Source organism: Malaya genurostris, chromosome 2 (genome assembly GCF_030247185.1).
Source record: "Malaya genurostris strain Urasoe2022 chromosome 2, Malgen_1.1, whole genome shotgun sequence".
Lineage (NCBI taxonomy): Eukaryota > Metazoa > Arthropoda > Insecta > Diptera > Culicidae > Malaya > Malaya genurostris.
Genome location: NC_080571.1, coordinates 319,649,622 through 319,670,001, shown reverse-complemented (window position 1 = coordinate 319,670,001; position 20,380 = coordinate 319,649,622). Strand labels below are relative to the sequence as shown.

The 20,380-nt window shown below is 38.5% G+C and overlaps 1 protein-coding gene across 2 annotated transcripts in view; it reads left to right on the top strand.

Moving 5' to 3' along the window:
* Positions 1-20,380, top strand: part of LOC131431260 (lachesin) — a 534,183-nt gene that overhangs the window by 272,931 nt on the left and 240,872 nt on the right. For both annotated transcript variants that reach the window (XM_058596868.1, XM_058596866.1), the window contains exons 4-5: positions 17,373-17,417; positions 17,799-17,902. In XM_058596868.1, the coding sequence (XP_058452851.1) occupies positions 17,373-17,417; positions 17,799-17,902 (149 nt within the window). The remainder of the gene's footprint in view (positions 1-17,372; positions 17,418-17,798; positions 17,903-20,380) is intronic.

The following is a 20,380-nucleotide window of genomic DNA, read 5'->3' as shown; positions in this document are numbered from 1 at the left end:
TTAATTTTGTAACGTTTCGTCTTCGGCTCATGACTGTATAGCAGTTCAAATTGCACTGCCTTTGCAACCTAACAGTTCAATTTGAACGGCAAAGCAGGCTCTATTTAAGCAAAATTAAGTAGCATTGAAGCGAAATTTTCTTTCTGATGGCCCGGAAGAAAAGTTAAATTGTTATTTACCTTAGATTTTCTCACGTTAACGACAACAATTAGAGCAAAGTTTAAAGTAGACCGCAACACGCTCCAAAGCCAATCTTCCTTTAACGGTCGGAAATATTTCCCTCTACTCAACAAACAGAAAAAAAAGCCGAATCAAAAGCTAATCCCAAGCATCATTACCAACTTAATGGCTCGATTCAGCCTGACGTGATACCGGCTTAGCTTGTCCTTCGGCCTTCGGTGGACAGGACGCGGCAGTGTCATTAATTGAGCAGGGAAAATTATTCAGAACCTAATTAGACCGCTGAAAGGTCGGTTCCACTTGAACTAGACCGAACACAACATGCCGGTCACGAGAGACAGCAAGAAGCAAACAAGATCCCCGAAATGTCAAACTCGCTGGCCGACCCTCGGGTGATAAAATAAAAATCTGTCCGGCGACATCCGGATAGGTTTACAAACTAGCATACGATGAAGAATAAACGGATACATCCGGACGGATTTGCTGTTGTTATTATTATTATTTATGAGAGTGAGGGTAAATCATGACACTTAATTTTCATAATTTTCCTTCGTTATTTTGTGATAAAAGAGCACTTTATCTCGGTCTTTCACTCATGTCTGCTAGCCGGATATGTTGTGCCTATTGTTGGGTTTCTCCCTCAGCAACCCTTTCCCACTTCCTACCACAAGTTGGATTTTGCATCCCAACACAAAACGGGCAATTTGGTTGCGAAGGAGTTTCATCCTGACGCTATCAAAAAGAACTTTACTCAGGCATTCAGGTCATGTATTTCAGCTGGTTGTGCAAAACGAAACACTCTTCGTTCATTCAATTCAGGGTCGAAGGAAAAATGCTGACTTGGGAAGAAAAACTATACGAAATGGCTGGGCATTCCGTCTCGTGTTTCGTCTCGGTTGGACGGCCGGAGCAAAAAAAAAATAATAAGAGGCATCCGACATCGAGAGATTCCGTATAAATATTCCAATGAGAAGGGGAAGGGACTCTTGTCTACTCGTGTGGAAACTAGATTCCGACAGAAGATTTGTTTGTCTCAATCGAGCGTGTCGATTTTGTGCAACGCGTTGTCTGCTTGCCGGGGTCTAGTGAATTTGTCAAACAATAGGCGTAAAATTGTTCAGAAGAGCGAAAGCGTTAGGGGTGTGAGATTTTCTTTCTCGACCTTATTTGCATACTGCACCGCAAGCTATTACAATCAGGTAATTTTAAAGTTAAAAATAATCCACAAAGATTTCATCAGTTTTAACTTGACTCATCAGAGCGTTAGCGTAAACTTTGAGGATTATTTTTAACCCCTAAATAACAACTACCTGTGAGGCCAGCATGTTGAAACTTGTTCCGTTCGAGTCGAGACATCAGCTCAAACGTTACTCTCCGGTGCAAAAGTGCAAAGTGTTTTACAAATAGCATTGACTAACGTAGTTTCGTATTCATAAGTTCACGTTTTTCATAGCAATTCCACTCTTCAGTATTTGTTTTTTTTTTTTTTTTGTTTCAATTATAGAGGCTTTAACATCTTAGGTCATTCGCCTCTTCGGACCAGAAAATCTTTCTGACCCTATGTGCGGGGTTGGGAATCGAACCCAGGCGGGCTGCGTGAAAGGCATCGACTATCCCATCACGCTATACCCGTCCCCTTTCAGTATTTGTGTTCTTATATGAAAAAATCGCTTCCTCCCTCGAATTAGAATCAGTAGTGAATCGAGTTGCACTCGGTGCGGTTTGATTGTGCCGTAGAGAGATTTGCTTGTGTACATCAGCTACTGAATCGTTTTTTTGATTTGTTTTTGTGCGCCGTTCGCTTCGCACGAGAGACATTCCCATCAAAATGCTGTTGTTTGTTGATGAGCACCTTTCATCAACACAAACATATTAAACGGGGCATCTAAAATTCTAGAAAAATTGTTTTCGAAGAAAATATACTACATAGAAACATGAAAATGTTGCGTGAACATTAAAAAAACGTTAGTTATTAATTTGGAAATGGATGTGTAGTCCTACGTCAACAATTCAAAAAACCTTGAAGGGCAGTTGGTTGTAATTTTTTACAGGGTGTAGCCGGGTTTTCATATAAAAACTGCCCTCAAGCAGAAAAAGATGGATATACGCTGTTTGAAAGGGTTTATATTGGAAATGATTTTCCCAAAATTTTATCCCAGTTCCAGATTTCAGTTGCAAATGGAGGAGAAATATTTTGCTGTTTTTGCGTTGTACATACGAAGGAAAAGACATCAACATTAATTAATCATTAAGATTAATCAGTTCTTTTGAGAACCTCCACCAAATTTTCGCAAAGAATTACTACGACATCTTCTTCTTTTGGTATTAGCCAATCAGCCTTTTGCATAATGGCTTTGTACGCCGTTTGCAGTTCACGAGTGCTCGTTTTGATATGGAAAAAAACTGCGGCGGAATATATTTTGTTCACTGTTCGCAGTGTGAGTTTCGTTTCAAACAAGGGCAAATTAAGTACAGTGTTGGGAAAATCATAATCAGAAAAATTCGATTCATTATCACTCGTGAAAGATTAGTTCATGAAATTTTCTAAAGAAACTCAGTGACTGAAAAAATCACTTTCGAGGTTTTTTATTCATGATACAAGCATCCACAAAACTCTGAACCTCCAAGTTCACAAGTGTTTTTTTTTTGTATCAGCGAAACTTCATGACAAATAGAAAGAGATAATCGAAAGGGAGAAGAGTCTCCGATGATATTTCGATGCTGAATTTTGACCACGCTTCAGGTCGATATCGAAGTGATTGGTGCAAGTTATAATTACTATCAATCAATAAAAAAATTCTCTAATAAACAAATTCGCAACTGAATAGCTACTGAGAAATAATTACTGCGATATTTCCGATGCACGTGTTGTGGTTAATGTGAACAATAATATATTTTTGTCACATTCCAAATTGTGATTGTAGTGACGAAAGGATGCTTCAACTTCAGCTATTTGATTACACTGCACTACATATTCCGATTACATTCAATAAAACGCTATTTAGCATGAACATTTAGGGGTTTTGTTGGTTTGTGTAAAAAGCACATATTTTGTTTCTATTTCTTCGCGTTTCGCCTTCAGCTCGTCAGTGCTTAAAGCAGTTCAAACTGAACTGCCATTTCGTGCCTAGCAGTTCAATTTAAACCGCTAAGCAGACGCAAAGTTTGCACTATTTATGCAACCATCAAATAATATTGCACAAGTGCTATATTATTTCTGACGTCTTAGACGTAAACGACGCTATCTAGCATGATTTTGATCTATAGAAGTAACAGGAGCGCATGATTGTCAGCATGTCTCTATCACACCGCAGGTGCAGCGTTTGAATGGCGCGTTTGAATTGGCGTAGCGATCAGGCCTTATGCACGCGCGCTCTTTATTTTGCGCTGAGACAAATAAATTCTCATTCTCATAAGACAACCACGCGCATGCGACGTACTTTTGCCGCTCTCAAGAGAACTCTTTGGCACATTTACGTACCGCACCAGAAACTGATGCACGCTTCGTTGTAAAGTCTCATCGCATTCTGCCAAGAGCGAGGCTCAAGCGCTCTCGTCGCATGAGATAGCGCGGCGCGCTCGTTTCATGCGATCTACGAGTGGTTTGTACGTTATTTTCATCCTCTTCATCTCTTCCTTTAGGATAGGACACAAGTCGCACGAACCGCTCTAGGCACGAACAAATAATAATAACAGCAGCTTTTACTGTGGCTCACATAGCACACAAGCTGCGCTCATAAAAAATCTCGTGCGCTGTCTCGTGAGACCAAAGCGCACGAGTCGCGCGCAGAAGAAAATGCGATGCTCTGAAATTTCAAGCAGCACATCCCGTTTCTATGTGCCCGCTACGCGTCTCTTACTTGCTTTTGGTTTGCTCTTTGAGTCGGTGCTCACGTTCACAGGATAAATATGCGACACACACATTATCGGTGCGCTCTCGCTGTCGCATTTTTGCACGCAAAGAGCAAACCAAAAGCGTGGTAGCGATAGACTGCGCTCCCGTTACTTCTGCGTATGATAATCGAGCTAAATAGAGTAATATTTTTTAATCAGTTGCATAACTTGTCATATACCATTCGACTCAGATCGTCGAGTACGCAAAATGTCCGTGTGTGTATGTGTGTGTGTATGTGCGTATGTGTGTATCTAACGTTTTTTTGCACTAACTTTTCTCGGAGATGGCTCAACCGATTTTCACAAACTTAGATTCAAATGAAAGGTCTTGTGGTCCCATACAAAATTCCTGAATTTTATTTGGATCCGACTTCCGGTTCCGGAATTATGGGGTAAAATGTGCAAACAATTGTGAAAATAAGTGCACTAACTTTTCTCGGAGATGGCTGAACCGATTTCCACAAACTTAGATTCAAATGAAAGGTCTTGATGTCCCATAAAAAATTCCTGAATATTATTTGGATCCGACTTCCGGTTCTGGAGTTATGGGGTAAAATGCGCAAAAAAATGAAAATATGTTTTCTAAGTTTTCTCATAGATGGCGCGACCGATTTTCACAAACTTAGGTTCAAATGAAAGGTCCTGTGGTCCCATACGTAATTCCTAAATTTCATGCGGATCTGGTTTCCGGATCCGGAAATATAGGGTAAAATGGGTTAAAAATTGTATACCATCACTAAAACTGGGGAAAAACCTAAAAAATTCTAAATCGACCTCAAATCTTTTCCAATTGATAGTTTTTATCACTAGACGGTCAAACAAATCAATTTCGATTATTCATCTCAATGGCTTTTCATTAATCCTATCGTTCGTCCTTTATTCATTTTCATTAGCAATGGCGACAGCAATCAAAACAAAATATTGCACTATTACACCTTTCAGGTTCAAAATGTCACAATTCTTTTTACAAAAGGGCCAAATGCCAACTATGAGGCAACACACGATATTTTTAGAACCAGTTTGGAATCATTTCGACGTGTAAAATTTTTGGGTCGTTTTCGTTTTTAAAGTTTTACTGTAAAGTTAATCTGGTAAATTTTAAAAAAGAAACAAAAAAAGAATTGTTGCTATTTTGGCATTAGCCCTTCTAAAAACAAAATGCAAAGTAAGAAATGCCATTCATACAGATTTATCTGTATTATACAGAGTTTAGCATGAGCATACTGATTCAAGTCAGAATACAGTTTTTGTACAGATTTCCTAAATTTAATACAGATTTGTATAGATTCAAAAAAATTAGAAGTAACAAATTTAACTTTTCTCTCTGAATATCTATTAGTATTTGATAGCAGTGATAAGTTTAAAGTTTATTTATCAGAGAAAAATAATCCTCGTTGAACATTCTAATGAGCGCGGTAATGACTTACGGAGATTATCTTTTAAGGCCATCGTCCAAATACCATGCGCGCGGGTGATTTTGGAAATTTTCGATGGAAATTTTGAGAAATTTGACAAAATCAAAAACATACAGACCTTTGAAAAGCTTTTATAAATCTGTAGGGCAAAAATGGTTGAAAAATTCGGAGGATTTTTCGAATGTTATCAAAAATAGTGTTGTTGTGATCTTTAACAATTATTTGGAAAACTAATGCGATGATATGATAATTTTTTTTCGAACAAACATTCAAACTCATTTTTGAAAAAGCTCTTCACGCTTTTCATGGAAAATCAACAAATTTCATATGACCGATTTCGTTTATTTTGACGATTTGGAGGTACAGTTAGTTCGCAATTATGCTAAATCAATTTATAAATGGAATAGTGTGAGTTTTGTGGAGTTTTCTAAGTTTTCCACAGAATAAGATCAATTTTGCAATGAACTGAGGAAAATTCGCTTCACTTTGAATCTGTGTAATAATTGTGAAAGATCACAATAACACTCATTTTTCAGAGGTATTTTCGATAACACTCCGAAAATCCTCCGAATTTTTCAGTCGTTTTTGCCCTGCAGATAGATAACAGTTTTTCAAAAGTCTGTATAGTTTTCAAAATTTCCATCGAAAATTTCCTAAAACCACCCGCGCGCATGGGACTAGGACGATGGCCTTAACATCATTTTTTTTATACAAATTTCATTTTATTTGAGATAGATAGATATAGATTTTTTATGCAAAGCAATACAGATTTTCTATGAAAATCTCTGGCATCTCTGTGCACAGCCGATGAAACGCACACACTTAACAGCGACATATATCGGAATGAAATCAGTGCTAGTAGATTTGCCGCAATGGTTGTTTTATTAGTGTTTAACACGCACTTTCTAAAAATATTCGAAACCGAAACAGTTTCATTGAAATGTAAATATCAATAATGTAATTAAACTAATGTCACGGATACCAACAGAATAATTGTCGATGGTAATTTAAGGAAGAAAAACAATATTTTTCCATAACATTATTAGAAAACTTGGCAACCTTGCGATGCTTGAGATGAAAACAAAGTGCAATCAAATGAATTTAGTGCAAGACTTTTATTGTTTATCGGGTAGTTTTAAAAGTCTTTAATCGTTGATTAAACAAGTGGAAAGTGAACATTACTCACTATGAAGTCATAAAACATTCAATAGTGGTTTAATTTTGTGAAATAGTGATCATGTTTTGGAACGAATCGATTAGTAAGTATTCGGAACCATGACGAACTGTAAAACTTGAGACCGAGGTGTTCGCTAAATTTCGCTAAAGAGAGTTTATGTTAAATGGGGAATCGTTCGCAGTGCAAACTTTGCACCAAACGAGTGGAAATAAAGCTGCTTTGCGTTCAAGAAAAATACATTGGGTGTGTAGTTATGACTCTGACATTACCCTCCCGCTTTTTCAATTTGACTATTTAGGTAACTAGAATATTAAATGCATAAAAATAAATATTAAGGTTCAAAAATAAATATCAAAGTTCAGAATCAATCGCGATGCGATAAATTCCATCCAATTTGTTTTCCAATTCGAATGATTCCATCACATCAGATACACTTTTTACACTAACTCCATTACATCAGTCACATCAAGCGAAATTTTTCACTGGAAAATTCCTCATCGCACAATTCTTACAATGTAGACGGAACCTCAGGTCGTCGAGTCGTTCAGATGCCATCAGCAGAATGCAAAACCGACCGAGCAGGGCAAACAAGTCGGAACAAAGTTTGCAACCGCAATTGCCATTTTAATTTCTCGATACTGGTTCCCTTTTCCACTGCCTCTCTTCCACACACATACACCCACAACTATCGACCGAGTCGCTTTGTGGCTTCGAACCGTAAACAAAATATTAAACTTTTCCTTTGGGGTTACAACAAACGGAGACGCACCCACCTACCCACCCACAAACCAATTGCAATGTCGGTTCAAGAAGAACCGAACTTGTGCATAAATAAAACAACGATTGCCTCCTCCTCCCCCTTCTTCTTCTTCGGCACTTCGGTGGTACGTCAGCAGTTGCAATATCCTTCGAGAGGTTCGCTTTGAACCAGGTCAACTCGTCGAACATGAATTGGAATTGGTAAGAATAGTTCGACAACTGAATTCCCCACCCGTCCACACCTCGTTTCCGAACCCTCGTAACTGCATCGATGGGTAAAAGTTTTCCCAATAATTCGAACTCCTACTTGCGTATTTGTGTTTACTGTTTGTTTGCACATCTCAGTTTGTTGAGTTGCAATTTTACTGCGCTATTGAAACGCCCCGGGGGGGTCAGTTGCCTTTTGCTTCCGAGCGAGTGCCCAGAAAGCACCAAACTTTTCATCCCTCTTTCGTGGGCCGGCGGGATCTTGACAATTGGCCGGAGGAGTGGGATTCGGCCACTAAAAAGCCCACTTGCTGGGAGTGTGCCGAAAGCCAAAGAGCAACCGGTCGAGAGTCCCTGTCCGTTGCTTTCTGTGACAGCCGGTGCAAAATGGGCTCAAACGGTCGGGTCGTACTCGTTGTCGTCGTCGGCCGTTATTGGGCACAAAGGTTGTGCCGAGTGGATCAAAACATGAATTATGTGCTAAGAATGTGTCATCTTTCTTTCGGACCGGCTCCGGCTCCGACCCGACCCAGGCCGGCCTGGTCCAAGGGGGGTTGCCCATTTTACACTATTCACTTGATGAAGTAAGTTGTGACCATAAATAAAAGCAGTGCCAGAAGTGGCTGAAGTAGGCTCAGTCCCGACGAGTGACTGCCGACGCTCGTCTCACAGGCCGGCAAAGTTCACTGGGTCGACCCGGGCTGGATTCGGACCGGACTCGGACCGGTTTATGAGTTGAATTATTACCTAGTGAAGCGGAGGATGCTTTTGCGGACTGGAAAGGGTGACTTGAAAAGAGAACTTCGGTGAGAACTTTGTCGGACATCATTGATATTTATTATATTTGAAATAGAAGTCAATTTATCACCACGGAAAATAGCTGTGTCATATGATAAAATCATTTTAAGCTTTACTTGAATGACAGTGAAATTTATTCGAAAGAACTCAATAAACCGCCGGAATGGCAGTCATGTCATGTCATGTTGATTCACTTGATGAAAAATATCCGTCTAGATTTGATGAAAGAACAATCCTATCTACCAAGATAAAGTTCATTTGAGCATGACGATTTTTCAAAATTTATGTAGTCATCAACTTTCCAACTATTGGCATTCCACTGATTTGCGATGCCATGTGCCGTGACATCGAGAACGGAACCGAAGAATTTATTCAAAACTGACTGCAAGAATGTATTAATTTGCTGTAACCAGTTCAACCCCGTCAACCGAAACAGATTGCACCTCATTTTTCCTCCAATATCGTCGTGAATCGTGAATTATTCATCAATCGACGATCCCCGATCCGGTGGAATAAAAAAAAATATTACAGCAATTTTCAGCCGAACCGAGCCCGCCGAAGCCGGGATATCCATATGGATTAAAATTTTAGAATCGAAAAATAAAGCTATCGGTTGCATGCTGATGAAAATATTTCCCTGCAATAAATTTGCAAACAGAATGTCAGTCGGTGCGAGCCAAGGAAGCAGGACCAGACCAGCGCAGCAGCAGCTCATGCATAGTTTGGTCATATATCAACTACCATCACAACGGTGCTTCGTGGCAGAGATGGCAACCGAGGGCAGTGGGGAAATCCTTGCAATCCCGAGTTTTTTTTTTATTTTTGCTACCGACACATTCCCCCTGAAGGCTACAGATGTTCTTTGTGAAAGGGTTGATTTTTCCCCCCGTCTTCATCTCAACTGCCGAGTGCAGAGCAGCGGCCGAGCAGTCAGCTCGATAGTGGCATCGTTTGCATTTTTTTTTGTGTCTACTCTTCCTTTTGCCGGTTGTCTGATGTCTGTTTCGAGAAGCCCAACCACCGATCGGACCGACCAAAAGAGTACTGGTCTCTCTAGTGGCACTCTCAGGTGAAAATAATCCGGAAAAGGTAGGATTTCGCCTAAGTTCGTTTTTTTTACCGTTGTTCCTTTCTTTCCTGGCAGTCTGGCAGATCACGGCAGAATTGGTTGGGTTGGAATCGAATCAAGTTTCGGTCGGGTCCGCTGAGAATGAAGCGGTGCGGTTCTGGTCTGCAATGAAGGGTTATTGTTGATTTGGAATTGATCTTTCGATCAGTGCAGGGCAGGATGTTGGTTTTTGGGAAGCATTCTTGTTGTTCGTATGTCCTGAGGGTGCTATGAATTTGCAACCGGCATTTGAGGCGTTGGGTTGAATAGGATAACTTTGGACATAATCGTCCCGAAGCACGGACCTGGCGCCGGAATTAACATTTACGGTTTCGTTGTGCTGTGCTGATATCGTTTGAAACAGGAAAACTGTTTGTTTGGCTTTAAATTGAGCTCCTGGAAACCCTCTAGAAACTGTAACAATGCTTTCTGAATGCAAAACTACTGGCTATTACGAATATTATCATTTAAAGCTACTTTTGTTCATGCCGAGTCATGGTGGCAATTAATGAGTAGGCTCTTTTTCACGCCGGTATCTAGTAGGCTTTGCGAACTATTTCGCAGATCGTTCAATCGTTTGCCAAAAAACTACTTTTCTTAATATGACGATATTTTTGTTGTTCATTGCAACGGGAGAGTCGCTCAACATAAACTATGAGCCTAAGAGCCTATTTAGAAAAGAAAAAAATGGAAACACTGTTTTGACACAGCCAGTTTATGTCAAGATATTGAAACATAAGTTTGATGGTCGTCAAATGGTGAGATAACTAAGTCTTCACAAGTTCCTATCTCATGTCTCCCCGTGTGTCTATGATGACATTTGGTCAATAGAACGGCGTCGACTGGGTGCTATTGCCTTCTGCGTTAGTAACTGAATGAGATGCAAAATGGCTTATAAGTTAAAGCTCATCCTGTTCAATTATGTTGTTTATTACATCATTTATTATATATTGAATTGAATTGTATTATGTTGTATTATATTTTATTTTTTTCGTTCTGCTGCAAACTCTCATATTATCAAAATGGTGCGAATTCAGTATCGATGTTTTCGAATTGCTTTAGGCTGCATGCACTCGACACATACGAGTCTTGAAGTTCTGGCGGGAGTTCTTCCATTGAAGGATCGTTTTTGGGAGCTTTCGTCGCGACTGCTAATAAGATGTGATGTACTGAATCCCCTACTTATCAATAACTTCGAAAGGCTAGTTGAGCTCCAATCTCAAACAAAATTCATGACAGTACACCCAAACCTCCGTTTACGAACACTTTTTTTACGTTACCTCTTTTTACGTAACTCTTTTCACGAACCAAATCCCAAATAACGTAATCTTTTTTTACGAACCAAATCCCAAACAACGTAAACTTTTTTTCACGAAACATCTTCGTAAAAAGAGGTTTTTGCATCCATTGAAAACATTTTCCGGCTCCATGGAAATTACTACAATATGGGTATTTTCGGAAAGGGATTGATGAGTAGATGACGAAAAACGATGCTAGAAGTGGTTCGGAAATCCTAGATGGCGACTTCCGGTTTATCGATATTGCTTAAAAACCCTTACAATAGGTTGCTATTGAATTTCATCTGGATCCGGATTTCGGTTCTAAAAACGCAATCGATTTTCTCAGAGACCGCGCATTACATTTTCACTAGCGTTGGTTCAAATGAAAGGTCTTGCAACACTATATAATTTCTACCAAATTTCATCCGGGTACGACTTCCGGTTCTGGAATTACAGACTGATACGTATTGAAATTTCATTTTCAGGGACGTGTTTTTATACACGACCAAGAAAAATTCAATCAAATACTTTCAAATAGCCGTATAGTTCTTGAGTTGAACAGATTTGGTTAGTTGATGACCAAATACATTGATTTTGAGTATGTAATATGAGCATGTAACACTAAATCTCCTCACACATTTCAGACCATGTAAAATATTCAAGATTAAATCTTTCCCACACTTCAGACCACACGCACTTGACAAGTTTCCATAAAACACGTACTCGACAAATTTCCACTCGACACCATGTCATGAAACCCAGAAACCCACTTGAAATATAAACTTCACCTACATAAGGCGATTGAAATGTCAGCACTTACTTCGACTCAACGAAAACACCGCAACAATAAATAAGGAAACATAAGCATCAAATATCACCCAAAAACAAAACAGTTATGTCATTTCCCGTTTCTTCACGTTCCACACCTCTCTCAAACAGTGCCATATGGCATGACCTAGAATAACAGTAACCCAGGAAAACACACTGACTCGAACCGACACTCACGAGAGTTAAACCTGACTACTCTCAACCTCCCCTTTCTGTATCACACTCACACACTTGTCTAGAAACATTACTCACTCTCTCCTACTCAAATACAATACAATGACCGAGACATGTCATTGGTTAAATCAGATTTACGCTGCGCGTTTTAACTCCCCCCCCCCCGGATTTTTAGCAATCCATACTGTAAAATCCAATTAGCTAAGTTAGGAGAGGATAGGATATAAATAAGTGATTTTTAAATAACGCATGATCATTCGTTTGAAACTCTAACGTGAAAAATTATTATTAAAAGTATAAAGCTTGCTTCAGATAGAAATGGGACAAAGACAATTGCCTGTATTTCAGTTATTTATTATTGAATTCAAGATCTTTTTTTATACAAATGTAGCGTTTTTTTCACACTTTTAGTAAAAAATGCGGATAAAATTATTCGTCACGGTTTCGAAGGAATTCCCGAACTTTTCCTGTAACACGGCTCATTAGGCGGCGCACACCTTCTTCGTCCATCGTTTTAGCTATCTTATTCCACCAGGTCGTCATCTGATTGATGTCTTTTACAACCTTCTCCTTTGCCTTGTTGAACGACTTTGCTGTAATGACAGCTTGTCAAATCTGGCCAAAACATTACGGGATGGTCGTGGGATCGAATGAATGGCAAAATTCGTTTTTGGAGACACTCTTTATGGTATAGTTCCGATGTCATTGTCTTATTTGTAACGAAAACTTTCGTTTTTTTGCCACAGCTGTAAATGCACTGCCAAATCATAGATTTTCTTGCAAATTTGTCGGCAAGAACAAATTTAAATTTGGCTGGAACATCACCCCGAGCCGTTGCCAAGTAAAATTTTTGATCTGGGATTTGCCCGAAATCAACCTTGACATAGGTTTCATCGTCCATCAGAAGACACCCGTCGAACTTGGTCAGCACCTGGTTATATAGTTTCCGAGCACGAATTTTGACCACACTATTCTGTTTTATGGTCCGATTTGGCTGTTTGCTAGCTCGATACGACTTGATTCCTTCCCGGAGTCGAGTTCTCCTCACGGAATGGGCAGAACCGAATTTTCTGGCCAAATCACGGTCCGACAGATTAGGATTCCTCTTAATCGTCTTCAAAATCTGACCACGCAGTTTCCGGTCGACAGTTCCACTCCGACGATTGGCTTGAGGCTTCCGAATCATCGTCAATGTTTCCTTATACCGTTTGATAACGCGCCATACGGTATTTCTGGGCAATTTCAGCTGTTTAGCTAGCCTAGATGCAGACCACAATGGATTTTACAAATAACTGTGCACAACTTTTTGCGGAATGTCAAAAATCATACGTGAAGCTGACAAAATTCCCGACACGTTGGCGCCAAAAACTGCCAAATCCGTCCACCAGGAGCGCCACAATATGAGCAAAAGTTTGTTCCAATTCTAAATGAAGCAAGCTTTACCGGATTTTCGTTCCGTTCGTCGTTTCGCCGAATAGGTCATTTAGCCGAAAGTCGTTTCGCCTAAAGGATCATTTCAACGAAAGGGTCATTTCCCCGAAGTGAACACTTCACCGAAAGGGTAATTTTGAATGCATCATATTATAAATTTTTTTTGTGTTATCATGTCTTCTGAATAATTGATGCGGCGCAGTTACATAACAAAGCCGCCGAGGCGACGCCAGCTGAGTTGGCCGCCGACCCGCCGTCGGAAACGGCGGCCTCTTGCATACAAACCTGTAACCGACTCGTTTGCCCGGTCCACTCAAAGCTAGGTTTCTTTGCTTTAGTGAGATCGGACAGCACACGAACCAAAACGATGTGGCGAAGCCGCATTAGATATTTGTTTGGTGGATACATCCATGCAATTGCTTTGATGCTTAGTAGCTTTTTTCTTGGGAACTCCGTTGTGATGTTCATGAATGAATGTTTATTCAAGAGTACAAGAATCAATCTTTATTCCAGATGTACAATTGTAGGTCAACGGCTTTCGACGAAATGACATCCGGCGAAATGACACTGATCCCTGTGTGTGTATGTATTTTTTGCACTTACTTTTATCGGAGATGGCTGAACCGATTTTCACAAGCTTTAATCCAAATGAAAGGTCTTATTTTGTTTATTTTTTTTGAGCATGGAAAAGCCCGATGGAGATGAAATTTTTCAATCTCTCTCTCCAGCAGGCATAAAACCTCCTCATAGAATCGGCATGTAGATTTAATTAGTAATCGAAAAGATGATAGAAGACGGAGGAAAGAAGGAAGTGCGAGCGGGTTAGTATTTACAAGCGAATCTGATTAGTTTCCAATAGAAATAAAGAAGACGAAGAAAATGAGAGGGAAAGCGAAAGGGTTAGTATCATCGAGCGAATCTGATTAGTTTCCAACGGTGATGGGAGAGATTTTTGTATTTTTGTTCAACCATCGCTAGGTTGAACAAAAATACAAACGGTTACAGACAAATCCTGAGCCAAAGTTAATCTGACAAGTGGCAATGAAACAATCGTTTGATCATATTTCGAGATAGATGAAAGTCGAAAACATTGGAGCAGCTATTGAATGTCCTGCACATACTGAAAAATGGTTCATTGTAACCATAACTTGTTCGTGCAATGGGCAAACTAAAGAAACGATGAGAGCGTAGATTACATCGATGTATGTCCAGATTAATCAATTGCAGATGCTCGGGACAATCGATACGTGATTGTTATAAATCAGCAACAAAAACGGCTCCGGGTCAATAAGCCTACAACATTCTTTGTAACTAGGAAGGTTAGTGGGATCCCTCCAAGGTAAGTTGCGCAGAGCGAATCTAACAAATTTACGCTGGATAGCTTCGATGCGTGCAATGTCGATTTGATAGTGAGGTGCCCAGACAACAGCTGCATATTCTAGCGTCGAACGGACAAGAGCACAATATAATGCCTTAAGACAGCGTACATTAGTAAAGCTCTTGGTAACACGAAAGACGAAAGCCAAGAGCTTGGAGGCCTTTGAAATCACATAATCGATGTGACTTTTGAAGTCCAGCTTGAAATCAAGAATGATACCCAAATCTTTCACGGAAGATTCACGTTTCAGTATATTGTGCGAGATGCTATAGTCTTTGGTAATCAGCGAGCGTTTACGAGTAAACGACAAAACGGAACACTTCGAGGCATTCAAAACAATTCTATTATCCTGACACCAGTTTGTGAATAAGTCTAACTGTGACTGCAAATATATAGTGTCTTCTTGATATTAAACTAAACAAAATAGCTTGAAGTCGTCTGCGAAGGCTAGTTTGTGGTATTTCAATATGAAGTTGAGATCATTGAGGTAGAGTAAATATAAAAATGGTCCTAATTGACTGCCTTGAGGGACTCCAGAGTTGACATCGAAAGCATTGTAATGAAGTCTCTGATCTTCACAGACATTTCGCGACCAATTAGATACGACTCGAGCCAATTTAGTAACGATCCACTGAAACCAAGTCTATTGAGTTTTGCTACTGCTATTTGGTGGTTTATTTTGTCAAAGGCTGCTGAGAAATCATTGTAGATTGCATCAACCTGTAGGCGTGCTTGTAGAAATCGAACCATAAAAGAAGTGTAGCAGAGTAAGTTTGTTGCAGTTGATCGTTTCGGCATGAATCCGTGTTGAGTTTCTGAAATGTAGTTGTTGCTGTTGTGTTTCAAGAAATCCAGAACTATAGTTCGAATAATTTAGATACGGCATGTAGATACGGCACATCGGCTTTATTTTCCTCCTTGAAAACTGGGAAAATAAATGATCCTATACAAAATTATTGAATTTTGTTTGTATAAGATTTCCGGTTCTGGAGTTATGGGGTAAAATGTGCAAAAAAAATATGTGTACTATTTTTTTTTCAAAGATAGCGGGACCGATTTTTACAAACTCAGATTTTAACCAAAGGTCTTTTGATTATATACAAAACTTCTGAATTTTATCTGGATCCGACCCCCGGTTCCGAAATTATAAAATAAAATGTGTTAGAAGAAATTTACCATCACTTTGATGGGCGGAACAAACACTTAAAATTTTCTGAACTGGCCTGGAGTAGTTTCCATTCGATTATCATTATCAGTAGACGGTAAAAAAACTGGCATTATGGTTCCCGGTTTCCGATTCCGGAGGCACCGGAAATAGCCATGTAATGATTCTGTACACTAAGAATCGGCTGCGAAGTCTGTTGAAACAAAAAGGCCAAATTTCACAAAAGGAATGTAATGCCAAGACTTTGACTTTGCTGTTTTCCCACATGGATCTCACTAACTTTTCTCAGCGATGGTTTGACCGATTTTCACAAATTTAGATTCAAATGAATGGTTCTGTGGTGCCATACGGAAGGAGCGAAACAAAAAACGTAAAAAAAATCAAAATCAACATCAACACTTTTCCAACCGGTAGTCATTATCAGAAGACGACCAAACAAAGCGATTGCGGTTATTCCATCAAGAATCGAAGAATATTATTTTGAAGAAGAAGACCACAGTATTACATATGATATACCGTTTTCGTTTTTGAACCTAGACCTAGGTGACTCTGATTCCGAGTAAAACGAACGAACGTGGTACGCGCCCTAAACAAAAACTCATGAAAAAAAGAAAAAATAAACAAACTCGCATGGATGCGTGGTGCGACCCGAGAAAATTTTCAGAGTGAAACTACGCGATTGGAGTCCGATCTAGAGCGACCTCAGGTTGCTAAAACAAACATATCAAACGTTGTTTGGGTGACTCTGGATCAGCTTTTGGGCTGCTCTGATCAATAAACGAAAACTGTAATAGTATGATTGATATGTGAAAGGCATCATTGCACCACTAGGTGGATTAAAACAGATTCTTGGGTAAGAGAACAAATAACACTGAAGTGATTTTACAAAATTTTCTGAAACTTGCATGTTTTTGTTAGTATCATAACATAATTAAAATTTCTCAAACACAATTATGCTCTCCTTGGGTTGTTTTCGACAATGGAAAAAGTAACTACTGAGCTGTCAAAATTTCACTAAAATTTTCAACGGCAGCAAAAGAGAGAAAATGAAAACAAAACTTCAAATCAGTGGCTGGCGGCAAAGCAGAAGAGCGAATATAGACTTGTGACGCGGTGTGTGTTTGGTTTCTGTTGAAATGTTAATTGACAAAAAAATTTCTCGGTTAGGAGCTAGCTACGAGTTCGAGTCCCGTCATTACATATTTTCATCCGCATTAGAGATGGTCGGGTTTCGGGTACTTGTACCCGAAACCCGACCCGAACCCATACCCATAAAATTTTTTACTGCTCACTCGGGTACGGGTCGGGTTCGGGTATAAGAATATTATTACCCGACCATTTCTAATTCGCATGTCATTTTCCCAAACTGTTCTCCCCGTTAGATACGGATCAAATTTAATATTTTAGGTTATTTGCGAAATGGTTCATTGGCTAAATAAATTTTTTTGTCGAGTTCATCAACAGAATGTAATGTTTAATTTTCATTGATGGTACTTAAGCAACTTTCTACAGTTGATCTTTAACTACAAAATGTTTAATAAAAATGCCAGTTAGTAAGAGTTTTTTTTTTCATTTCAGGCAAACAAACACGAGCTCATGAAACGCCACCTGACTTCAACAACGGTAAGTGCTAATAATAATCTTAAAAGTTTACAAACCGTAGAGCTACTATAAGTAGAGCAAAAAAATTTTCTCTTTGTCTAACACTCTGACCTCCACGATGTATGCCGTTGAATTTAAACACACCAGCTTTTGTGAAGCTCTGCGAAAGTTGGTGTTTCAAGAACCCTCAGTGATTTAAAACATGAAGGATATCAAATTGGTTGTCACATCACACGGGCCTCGAATTTCTGTTTCTGAGTGATTATAAACATTTGATATATTAATTACACACTTAATTGAGATTCATTTTACGTAATAACTGAAGATGTGGTTTTACCACTGCCTGATTACTTATACTACTGACTTTCCACGACATATTTTTCACACTTCTGTTTATTACAGAAGCAAACTTCCCCCGATTTGCGGAGCCCATTCCGAACATTACGGTCACAATCGGCCGGGACGCACTGCTGGCGTGCGTGGTGGAGAATCTCAAAGGATACAAGGTAAGCTGCAAGTAAATATTAGTTTTCATTGCGATAAGTTGACTGACTGTATTTATATGATGAAAAAAAAGGATGCGACAACGGTATCAGAACAAATTTCGAGTATCAGCAGAATTTCGTTCCCACTCCTCACATAGGATCAGAAAGTTTTGCTAACCCGAGAATTAAATGACCAAACAGCTAAAATCTCTGTAATCGTACCAAAAAACATATAGAAATTTTTCGAACTTTCGAAATCGTTTCTTTATCAATGTTTTAGATCTTTGCTGAATATCTTTCGCGGTCTTTGAATTTCTGGTTAAGGCAGTCTAAAAATGTCTGTCAAAAGTATTGTGCACTTCTTCTGAATTTAGTAGAAATATATTCATGACATGAATCATTTTGCTCATGAAATCATGAATAATGACGACATGTTTCATGATTTTCATTACTTTTCAGTCATAGTATGCGCAAAGGTTTTCTATTCGTGTAATAATTTATCTATTAGTTTCTTTCAAATTTTCATATGTTTTTTTGCTGAATCTTTTCCATGTGTATAAAGAATTGCATAATACTCTGACCTGAGCCATTTTGCAATTACTTCTTGATACCAAATGCAAATCTTTTGAATCTTAATTTACATTGCCAATCATCTAAACTAGTAGGGCTTTTTTCAACTTATCAAGAATTTTTTCTTCTGAATAATCTTTTCTGAATTTTTGTTGAGTATCTTCTGAATCACTTGAAAATTTTTTCGGAATCTTGGAAATAATTTTTCGATATCTTTTTAATTAATTCTTCTTTTGAATCTTCTTTGAATATTTTCTGAATTTTTCACAAAATCATTTTTTCTGGATTTTTTCTGAATCTCTTGAGTGTCTTTTGTTTTGTTCTTTCGAATCTCTTGTGAATTTCATTTTCAATCTCCTTTGATTTAGTTTTGTTTTAACACTACAAAAAATTGTCGGAATCTTGGAAATAATGGGCCGTATGTATAAAATGTAAAGTCTGTTGTTTGTAGTACCTTCTCAAAGACAAAGTCCACAGAGTAAAACGCGTTTGATATGAATAAAAAAAATCAAGTTCGAACCTGTAGTTAATGCTACCTTCGAATTTGAGCATTGATTGCATGCCGTATCGAATTGGAGCCGGAAAAGCTGTAATAAGTATGCACAAAGCAAGAAACGTACTTACTGCTGCAAAATGCCACTTTATTAAATTTGTCTACTTCACTTTATTAGAAAACACACGAGTAGCAACCTCTGGAGCTACCCATCGAAAAATTGTAGTAAATACTACAAGTTCGAAAGTTGTTGTGTAGTAAAGTCCCTGCTTTTGACAGGAACGTGATCCACATGTAGCATTTACTACCGAAATTCAAGCATGCTACGTTTTATTCATACGGCCCAATGTCTTGATATCTTCTCAGTTATTTCAAAAATTGTTCTGAATCTCTTTTGAATATTTTCTAAATTTTTCACGAGTAGTTTTTTTCCTGGATTTCTTCTAAATCTCTTGAGTGTATTTCGTTTTGTTCTTCTGAATCTCTTCTGTATGGCTTCTGATTCACTAAATATCTCCTAGATTCCGTGTGAGTATTTTCTTGATTTCTTCTGATTCTCTTCTGAATCTTTTCCGAACCGCTCAAAGCTCGTCTGTATCCGTTTCAAATCTTTTCCGAATATCTTACGGAAATCTTTGGAATCTCTTCCGAAACTCTTTTGGTTCGCTTAAAAATCACTTTTAATTCTGTTCTATACTAAAATTTTTAAAGGTTTTTGATAAATTCTCTCCTCATTCTCTACGGAATATGTTTGGAGTTTCTTCTGAATGTTGATGAAGTTTCTTATAAATTTTATCCTTAAACTCATTCTATTGTGCTCCGAATTTCTTCTGAGCTTTCTCAAGGTTCATCAAAATATCCTAACAAATTCTTATAATTTGTTTATGAGTCTCCTATGAATACATTATGCATGTTTTTAAATTTTTTTTTCACCTTCAAATAGAATAATTAAACTTTTTCTTAATCTTCTTCAACCCCTTTTGAATCTAGTTTGAATCTCGTTTGAATTTATCCATAATGCATTATGAATCTCATTTAAATCTTCTCTGGATATCCTCTGAATAACTTTGAAATCTCTTCAACAATTTTGCTGAATCTCTTCTGAGACTCTTCCAAGTATTTTTTTAATTTCATTTAGATCGATTCAAAATATGTTTTCAATCTCTTACGGATATATTCTGAATCTTTTACAAATTTTCACCTGGATCTGGATGATCTGAATCGATTCTGATTTTCATCAGTGTCTTATCAAAATCTCTTCTGAATGTCTGCTGATTTTTTTTAATATCTTCTGAATCTCTTTCCAATGGCTTTTGAATCTCTACTAAATCTCACCTGAATCTTTCTTGAACGTCTTCTGATTCTCTTCTGAATCTTTTCCGAGCCGCTCAAAGCTCGTCTGAATCCGTTTCAAATCTTTTCCGAATATCTTACGG